The sequence below is a fragment of the Mesoplodon bidens genome (assembly GCF_964165515.1).
Source record: "Mesoplodon bidens genome assembly, chromosome: 2".
Taxonomy (NCBI): domain Eukaryota; kingdom Metazoa; phylum Chordata; class Mammalia; order Artiodactyla; family Ziphiidae; genus Mesoplodon; species Mesoplodon bidens.
Window position 1 is genome coordinate 11,660,531 of NC_138177.1, and position 10,747 is coordinate 11,671,277.

The following is a 10,747-nucleotide window of genomic DNA, read 5'->3' on the forward strand; positions in this document are numbered from 1 at the left end:
TGCTGTATATTAGTACAAACATATGCAGGGATAGTGGAATGAAATGGTAGCTTCAAGTAGGGAACACACACACACACACACACACACACTGTTTTCACATTTATTGTTTTTAAAAGATGATATTAGATGCTGAATTGCCAGGATTAGATTCCATTGGTACATATAGATATGTGATGTAGTATTTTTATTTTTAAATATAAATATTCATAATGCAACAGATTACCTACTTTTGGTCTATTTAATGTATTATAAAAATTTTAGATGGCAACTTTATCATGTTCGAGGGAGTCCTTAGTTTTTCACACTCCTTTAGGTAGGACATGAGCAAAGCATCACTGAAAAACACTGGTCAGCTGGTCATTTTTACTTAGTTGTTTGTCTTGCTAGAACTTGTGTTTGTGTGATGCATATTACAATTTTCTTCATCTCTCAACAATTTCTTAAATTTCTTACATAATTTATTCACCAAATATTGCTTCTTTCTTTTTCTTCTCACATCCCGGAGTTCCAATTAAATGTATTTTTAGACCTTTCAGTCCTGACCTATGTATCTTTTCTACTGTCTTCTGTTCTTTTTGTCCTTTTGCCATTTTATTATTCTGTGCCCAATATTTTTTCCGACATATTCCAGTTTGCTATTTATCTCTTCAACTGTGTCTGGTCTGCTGTTAAGTTCATTAGTTACTTCCTTACTCCAATTTATATACTTTATTTGCAGAATTTCCATTTTGTTATAATTTATAATTTCCAGTTCTCTGTCAAATTGTCTGTTTTGTCATTTAATTTTTGATCAGGTGACTAAAATTAATTTATAGTTCATATTTGATAACCTCTTTATCTTTCTAATTTATATGCTCATTATCTTTTATTGAATTCTGATGCTGTGCATGAAAATTTGTTCAAATAATTTAAAATTCTTGATGATGTTTTCTTTCTCCAGAGATTTCTTTTGTTTCCCGTAGTACCTCAATCTATTTTGATTGACCCATTTGAAAGTATGCTTTAGACCTGTGAAAGCTAATTTTTTGTTTGTTTGTTTAATTACTTCATGGGTATATAGCCTTTCTGTAGTCCAACAAATCCTAAGGAATTTACCATCTTTATCATGGCTGGTTTGAAACTTCAGTATTTGTTTTGCTAACTGGACAAAACTCTAAAACAAAACCTGTGTCCAATGTTTGGTTCACTCCTCAGGGATTCTTCTTGCCAGGTTAGTCCAGACATCCTCACTTTTATTGGACTTCAGATCCCTTTAAACAGATTTTTTTAATTGAAGTATAGTTGATTTACAATGTCGTGTTAGTTTCAGGTGTACAGAGAAGTGATTTGGTTCTATGTATATATAGAACTGAATCTCTCTCTACATAATTTTTTAGATTATTTTTCATTATAGGTTATTACAAGATATTGGATATAGTTTTCTGCACTATACAGTATAAACAGATTATTTTAATATATTATCTATATTTTCTAGTTGTTTCTAGTGAGAAGTTTAGTTAAAAAAACTGGTCCTCCAATACCAGATACATTCATGTTTTACTGTGTGGTTGTCAGCTTGTAGCAGTTTCCCTGCCTCATGCTCATTTTCACAGTATCCCCCAGGCTCAGAACTCAGCTTCCTTAGCCTTGTTTCGTCACCAAGTAGACTTTCTCTAATAATAGTCTTATCAGTATTTTGTACTCTATTGTTTCTGTACCCAAAAAGAAAAGGTCTATAGGACAGCCCCCAGTCCCTCTGAGTTGTCTACCAAGGCAGTTCAAGTTTTCTCTCTAGGTATCAGTTATTGTTTACATTAGTGGTCTAGTTATAAAATTATAAAATTTTGAGTGGTCTGTCTGTAGAGCTCTTTTCCAAAAATTTCTTTATTATTTTTAGTGCGGGTTTTACAGAATGTCAGTTTCCTTTCTTTAGAGATAGATAAATACGTAGATGATAGATATAGATACATAGATAGATAGATAGATAGATAGATAGATAGATAGATAGATAGATAGATAAAGACAGATAATACAGCAGAAATCCTTGCATGTCTAAAACTGAACTCATCGTTTCTTGCCACCAATCATTCCTCCTCAAATTACGTTTCCAGCCTTCTCTATTTCTGCAAAGGCACTATCATTTTTACAGATGGAAAATTATGACAATTATGACTTTGTTTATGACATTTTAAATGTAACATAAATTCTCTGAATTTCTTTTTGTTTTGTGTGGTGTTTTTTTGTAAAATTAAGGTTGACATAATCAGCGGGTTCCATATATCTGGTCCATAGACTTACAGTTACCTGAGATGTTAAAACATGCAATATTAAAATAAGTATATTTGGACTCCTGAGTCACATTAACAGAGACTCTGACTTTGTTTTTAACACTGAATGGCAGAATTGTCAGAAGCAATCACTAGATATTTCTCAACTATACAGTAATTTGGTGACTCACAGGACTAATCATTTAAGAATATTTCTAGCTTTATCATTTTATTCCTTCAAGTCATTTGACATATTTCACCTGCCTTACATCAAATAAAGTAGTGTCTAGTAGATACTAGCTCCTCCTGTTTCCTAAACTGCCTTTTGATCACCATTTCCTTAGTTTAGATATTTTTTAGTCTTCTATCTAAACTGATCTTTTTTCTTTATATCTTCTATATCGAAATAACATACCACTCAGAGTACCTTCATTGTTAAACATCATTTAAATACAAATGAATTAATTCCATATACTTCACCCTGTTATGGGAACCCCAATAACATTACTCTAGATTTATTTTTCTAAGCAGCTCACTCATTGCATTCTTATACTGCAAATGTATTAAAACAATACTGCTAGTTGCTATTTTAAAAAATATATTCCACAGTTCATTTGTGTGTGATGTTGTTAATGGCATTATCCTATGCCACAAAAAACCTCTCTTAATGTTGAAGCATGTCCATGTGTCAAATACTGTTCCAGTCTGCCTTTTTTATGGAACAATTAATCATACCTAGTGAAATATCTGTAACCCAACTCTAGTAGTTATTAAGTACTATTGTATAATATTATTACATACTTCTAATATTACATATTATATTACTCCTTTTATTTTTCCTAAGTGTAATGCAAGTACCTTTAGGGCAGGGATATGTTTAGGTCATCTTCATATTTGTACTTTCCCTAGAAAGTCTCTTCCAAATGGAAGGCATTCCATAAATGTTATTTATTTGAGGTAAAATTAAAATGAATAATAAAGTAAATATATAAGTGCTAAAAGTACTTTTCCTGACCCACCTATGGGAGAATTAATCTGAAAGAATGAGATAGGTATAATTGTCAAGATATTTACAAAGTAGATTTTTTTCCTGAATGCTAATTCACGATTTTAATTGAATTAACCTCATAGATGATGGTTGTATTAAAAAATTGTGGGGTTTTTTGTTTTTGTTAGAAAGGAGACATGTAAAAGTTGTAAAAATCAAATTTTGTAGTAAATAGCAATTAGGTATTGACTAAGTTTTCCCTTTTATGTTTATTTTATTACATTGAATATTTACCCTTTTGATTAGATTTTTCTACGTAGCAAGAAATGCTAAAATGTAAAACTAGTAGAGATCTCCAAATGTTAATTTTATAGCCTTACTTTCAATTTTTATATTTTCTTAAGAGTTAGCAAATTTACTAAACTTGCTTGTAGAAAAGAAATAAACTGTATCACTAAGGCTGCCGTAATACATGACAAGGAAATAAACTGTGAAATAATTAAATCAGTCTAATAGTTTCCCTGTAGTCAATCTAAGTGATCATATGAAAAATAAACTCATATAAAGTTATGTGTTATTAGTGGCATGAGATAAGCATTATAGCAACATTTCATAACTCTTTTGCTGATGCCACAAACCCTTTGCATTATGATATCTATGTAGATGTGAGCTGATAGAACATGAGCTAAAGGTATATGAAAATATTGAAAACTATTTGAAATCAAGTAGTGTAAAATAAATGCATACATCTCTTTTCAAAAGTATGGGAAGATAGGTTCTATCTACATTATATAAAAATAACCAAATATTCTGATCAATTAAGTCAAATGTCAATCAAATCAGTTTAAAAAACAAAATCAAATAGTCTGAGATATTAAACACCTCTATAATTTTCAGTATTCTTTTTTTAAAAAATTATTTATTTTTTTATTTATTTTGGCTGCATCGGGTCTTAGGTGTGGCTCGGGTCTTATTGTGGCATGCGGTGTCTTCATTGAGGCATGTGGGATCTTTTCACTGTGGGCTGGCTCTTCGCTGTGGCGCGCAGGCTTCTCTCTAGTTGTGGCATGAGAGTTTTCTCTCTCTAGTGCAGTGTGCAGGCTCCAGGGTGCATGGGCTCTGTACTTTGCAGCACATGGGCTCTCTTGTTGAGGCCGCAAACTCAGTAGTTGTGGCACACAGGCTTAGTTGCCCCGCGGCATGTGGGATCTTAGTTCCCCGACCAAGTATCAAACCTGCGTCCCTGGAATTGGAAGGCAGATTCTTTACCACTGGACCACCAGGGAAGTCCCAGTTTCCAGGATTCTTGAACAGTTCATGGAGTCAGTATATATTAAAAAGAATTATAAATATTTGCAATTTTACAGACTTCGATAATTTTCTAATGATTGTTTTAAAATATGCATAAATACATAATAGTATACTCAAATTTTGACTTTTTGTGAATATGTAGATATGTATTATGCTTTTTTCCTTATCAGAGTAAACTTACTGTTTTGGTTTTTTCTTTAAGGGCTGCAAGTACTCCTTCCAGACTACCTTCAGGAGCGTTTTGTACAAGCAGCTTTGAGCTACATAGCTTGCAATTCAGAGGGAGAGTTTATCTGCAAGGACAATGACTGCTGGTGTCAGTGTGGTCCCAAGTTTCCAGAATGCAACTGCCCCTCCATGGACATTCAAGCCATGGAGGAGAATCTTCTTCGCGTAACTGAAACCTGGAAATCCTACAACATTGACTTTGAGGAATCAGGTAAGACATATATTTTATCTAACACTTCTAAACTTTGCCAAATAAAATTGCCATATTGAGAAGATTGTTTTACCCTTTTGGGAGAAACTATTACATACTCGGAGGATTTTATTCAATTTATCCTTATTATTCTTTCAAATGGACATGTGTATTGCTTTCATTGTTGGTTATTCAGTATTTTACTGAATGCGTATATGGTACTTTGTGTATTGCTATGTACTATTGGCACTAGAACCTAGCCTGCTCTTGAGCTGATTTATTCGTCATTTAATGAAGAAAGTCCTTGCCTTTCTCAATATAAGAATTTAAATTGTTGACTGAAAAAAAATGCACAACCTAGAAGTTGAGAATTATGTATTTATGTTTTATTTGGCGGATTTTCTGAGCACTTCAAGCCCAGGAGACAGGACTCTCAGATCGCTCTGAGGGAGGGCTCCAAAGAGGTAAAGGAGGAGCCGGCATATATAGGAGTTTTGGAAGACTCCTATATAGAGTCCAGGTAGTTGGAACAGTATCAAAAGATAGTGTTAATTAAGGAAAACCAGGTATCTCAAGTTAAGGAATTTAGTGCTTTTCTGGGTGTGGGAAGATGCAAAGTCAAAGCTCACTGAACTCTTTCCTTTGATATGCACCTCAGCTATCTGGGGCCAGATAGCTGAGGTGCTATCCTGGCTTTAGGTGCCATCCTGGTGATAGAAACCTATCCTGTGCTTTCTCATCCTGAGCCTCCTCAGGGTGCACCGTACGAGGGTGGCTGCAGAGGCTGATAGCTTGAGAGCTGGTATCTTGTTTCCATCCTGAGTTCCCTCAGGGCTCACGACAGGGTGGCTGTAGTGGCTGAGGTGGCTGATGGCTGATGGCCACAACAGCCTTTGTTTCTTGTTTATTGATATGGGAGGTGGCGTTCTTAGTCCAATACCTCTGATACCCCTCTGGACTATTTCCATGGCCCCTGAGATTCACTTGTGAGGTAAGATCCAAAGTGTGAATGCTCTATACTTTCTTTACATTAAAGTGAATCTCACGCACATGCACTTTCACTCAACTACTTCTTTTTAAACCAAATTCAGATCAGTTTTGACTTAATGTTTGTGCAGTTTTTGTTATTTCTGAATTTTTATAAGTGCATAATTGTGTTTTCAATATTGTTACTTATGGACTATGTAACCTGTAATGGCCTTCATTTCATAAAGCAATGAACTTTAATAAAAGGATAAGAATAGCCTCAGTATGAAATGAAAAATAGTGATAACAACATATATAATCATTCATAGTAATAGAATAATAAAAATCCCCAGAATGTGGTGAGTGTAATTATGTAGCATTTAGTCAAAAGTGTTGGACATGGCTAACTTTCAAAGTGACAAGAGAGGTTGTAACTGCCAAGAGATCAGATTTATATGTTTGAATGTCATAATTTTTCCAGTGATTCATTTAACCAAGCACACTTAAAAATGATAATGAAATTTAACATACATTCACAATAAAAACACTTAATTTAGACATAGAAGGAACATATTTCAACATAATAAAAGCCATATAAGACAAGCCCACAGCTAACATCAGACAAGAAAAAACACAATTGATAGTTTCAACAAGCCCTCATCTTTTTGTGTAGTAGAACCACCAAATTATAAAGTAAAAGGGTAGATAAATAGATTTAGAAAGAGTTAATAAATTTAGATTTTATTAAGATATATTTTGATCAAAAGAGTGTATAATATATAATCCTCCTCTATTAGGGTAATATTTCTCTATATACAAATAGCAAAAACTGTCTAAGAATCAAAAAGTCATATCTCCTTGACATTGTTGAAATGCATTTATTTCTAACCTCAAATTCTTTTGTTTTTCCAGTAGAATACTCATAAGTAATGTATTGGAAATCTAATATGTAATATTCAAGTAGAACCATCTGATGTTAAAAATAATCATGAAATGCAACACTTTTAGATAATGTATAATGTGTTATACCAGGGAATCTTAGAAACCCCGTATTTGTGGAACTCACATAGGATTGCCACCCCTATTATTTTGCCTTGCAACTGTATTTTTAAAAATCACCAAATGAGCATTGGGTTTTTTGTTTCCAGGTGAAATGTAGTAGATTGAAGTAGGCCAATACTTCTATTGATAGTAACTAAAAAGTTGAATAATTTTTAAAATTATATTTTTAAAGACATAATAGATCATAAAAGTAACAACAATTAAATAGACTAAAATTCATGGCATGAGATGTGTGGGATCCATAGCTTGTTTCCTTCCTTTCTTCCTTTCTTTGTTTCTCTTTCTTTCTTTCATTTTATTCATTAATTTATTTAATTCTGAGAACAGAGCCTGAGGGCTCTGCATTTCCTCAGGCAGAGAGTGGCTGATGGGAGAAAGAAAAATCAACACACTTCTAGTGATTATGGACACTAGAATGACAAAATTCTGGACTCAGTGGGCCTAAAGAAGTTCAGTTTTACCACAAGATATTTGCTGAATTTCAGATAGTGCTGGATGCTAAAGAACTATTCAAAAGTCTTTTCAAACTTAATGAAGTTTGCCGCAGACTTTAGGTGCTTAAGAGATAAAAACTCTCTAGAGGGAAGAGCTTGAAAATAAAACAGGGAAGGATGGAAAACCCCAGAGGGAATGAGGAAGTGACACTCTGTTTCTATAACTGCTTTCCCCTGGGGCACATTTATCAATTCAGGGCAGAGTTAGAAGATGAGAATATAGGACTAGTCCCTGAAAAATGCTGGCATTCCAGGACAGAGAAATCAGAAAAAAATTTGTCAGTCATAGTAGATTAAGGTGAGAAAATTGGAGGCTTAGGAGTTTCAAATATATGACCAGTCTTCTCTTTAAGACATTTGCCTTAACCCATGGCAGATGTTCCTAAAGAGATAAACTGAAAACCTCTGAATGATAGCATTGAGTCTTCTGCAGTGTTACAGGCCTGAAGTAGCAAACGCTCACCAGGTCCTTAACTGAAAGTTCTGCAGGGCCATACCCTAAGAACAGGGGAGAGTCAGAGCCAGACTGAGTTCTCTACAAGTATAACCCCACACTGATATAGCTCATATCCTGATATTTTTTAGGATCAACTCCCTATAGTGTCGGTTAAATATGAAGAGAGTGACGTCTTGAGGAGGAAAACATTTTCTAAAATCTCTGCAATTTTTTTTTTATTTATGATGAACATAAAACTCTAATTTACAACATATGTGAGCAGATAAGACCTTATGGCTAATATCAAAAAGATGTAAGATGATCCAGATATTGAAATTAATAGGAATAATTTTCAGATAATTATTATTAAAATGCTCAAAAAATGAAAGGAAAGGAAGGATAAAGTAGATAGAGATATTGAAAAGTTCACCAGAGATTTGGAATCTATACAACTGGACTCAAGGACCTTCTAAAACATAAAAATGCAGTATCTGAAATAAATAACTCAAAATTTTGTTTTCATAGGAGTCTTGGCATAGTGGGGAACAGGATTAGTGAACAGGAAGAGAGGTTAATGGAATAGATAGAAATGGAAACAGTGAGAAAAGCAACAACGAAATATTGGATAGATGCATGGCAAGCATGTGAGATATGCATGAAATTTTTTTCAACTGAAAACTTCCAGATTCAAAAAGCACAGCAAACACAAAGAATGATTAATACAAAGAAAACCACAGATAAGTGTATCATAGTAAATCTGTTGGAAAAAAGACAGAAAAAATTTTTCTAACATAACTAGAGAAAAAAGACATTACTTTCATTGGACTCGTAATGAGCCTGACTTATCAAAACAAAAACAAAAACAAAAACAGATTTTTGACATATTTAAAATGCTAAAGAAAATAACAGTCAATCTAGAATTATGTAACATTCCACAAGAGTTTCAAAAATGAAGGTGAAAATAAAGATGTGTTCAGACAAGAAATGCTACATGAAAACATAGATATGTAAAGGGGAAGAGGAATTCTAGAGATGGCAAATATACATGAGTAAATATAAGTGAATATCAACCTTATAAAATAATAATTATGAGGTGATGTGGACATAAAATATATGTAGAATTTTAATATATGATAATAGTGTTATAATGGGTGGTGAATGGAAAGAGTTAATATTCGAAGTCTCCCAAGGTACTGGCATTGTTGAGGATGAGCTAAGAGATATAATTTGCATTAGAGTGAAATAAATCAAGAATAATATAATCTCTGGAATATCTACTAAAATAAGAATGTTTAATTATAGTCAAGAAAATAAAATAAGATAAAAATTATTTGATCACTCCATAATAAGAAAATAAAGTAGAAAACAGGAGGAAAATCATCTGGGTCAAATAGATCAATGCAGCAGAAAGAGGAAGGTTTGGATTGTCTTTACAATAAATGTGTTGGGTCAGATTAATTCCACTGTAATGGTTATTATATTAAATATTCTATTTTCTTATTACACTAAATAGTCTAAATAAAAGACTAATATTGTAGGACTGGTGATTAATAATAATAAAAATAAATAAAAGACTATTTGCTGTTTACTAGAGACCTGATAAAGACATAGATAAACTGAGGTTGAATGGTGGAGAAATATGTAATGTAAACACTAGCCAAAAAATACTAAGGTAAATTTGAAAGCAAGATACATTAATTGAGATTAAAAAATATTTCATAGTAATAAAGTACTCAATCCAACAGGAATCAATATCATAATTATTAATTTATATGAATTGCAAAATAAAAATTACACCACACCAGTTAAACGGGCAAGTAAGACTGCTAAAGACTCTTGTAATAAAGGTTAGAGACTTACAATAGGGAAGGAAGATTGAACTCAACTCCTCTGATAAAAAGGACAGGAGAATTTTGAAAACACTGGGATTAGCTCATGGAAAAGTACCAGAGGACAGTAGCAGGGAGAATGGTCGACATTTCTGCAGTATCAGTTGTAACTTCTCCTCTTTCATTTCTTATTTTGTTTATTTGGGTCTTCCCTCTTTTCTTCTTGGTGAGCCTGGCCAGAGGTTTGTCAATTTTGTTTACCCTTTCAAAGACCCAACTCTTGGTTTTATTGATTTTTTTCTAATCTCTATTTTGTTCATTTCCTTTCTGATCTTTATTATTTCCTTCCTTCTGCTAACTTTAAGCTTCGTTTGTTCTTCTTTTTCTAATTCTTTCAGGTGGTAGGTTAGGTTCTTTATTTGAGATTTTTCTTATTTTTTGAGGAAGGCCTGTATTGCTATAAACTTCTCTCTAAGAACTGCTTTTGCTGCATCCCATAGATTTTGTATGGTTCTGTTTTCATTGTCATTCGTCTCAAGGTATTTTTTTAATTTTCCCTTGGATTTCATCATTGACCCATTGGTATTTTAGTAGAGGGTGGTCCACCTGATTAGGCTGTCTGTATTTCCTAATTGTCCCTTATTGAGGTTGGCCTTCTACTTTTCCACAGAGACTGGGAGAAAAGCATACTATCTCCTTTTCCTTTGATGATTCCAAGTCAAAGGGATGACTCCTAGATCCTTGAGAATGATGTATCTTGTTTGAAGAAGATTTACTTCTTTAAGGGACAAAGAAATACTTTACAATTGCAAGTTCTCTAAAGAAAAAGGAAGTCAGGGAAGAAACCTGTTTAAACTTTAGTGAAGCTGTGGCGAATGTTCAGGCTGTCTTGGTCAATACTTAAAAGCAGAGCCCCAAAAACCATGAAGATAAATTGACAGAACTAAAAGGAACAAAAAACACATACAGAATCATAGTGTGACATTTTAACATGCTT

The 10,747-nt window shown here is 33.2% G+C and overlaps 1 protein-coding gene across 3 annotated transcripts in view; it reads left to right on the forward strand.

Moving 5' to 3' along the window:
- BRINP3 (BMP/retinoic acid inducible neural specific 3) overlaps positions 1-10,747 on the forward strand; it is a gene marked incomplete at its 5' end in the record, with an annotated part of 413,577 nt that overhangs the window by 264,219 nt on the left and 138,611 nt on the right. For all 3 annotated transcript variants that reach the window (XM_081223561.1, XM_081223562.1, XM_081223563.1), the window contains one exon: positions 4,748-4,984. In XM_081223561.1, coding sequence (XP_081079687.1) covers positions 4,748-4,984 — 237 coding nt within the window. The remainder of the gene's footprint in view (positions 1-4,747; positions 4,985-10,747) is intronic.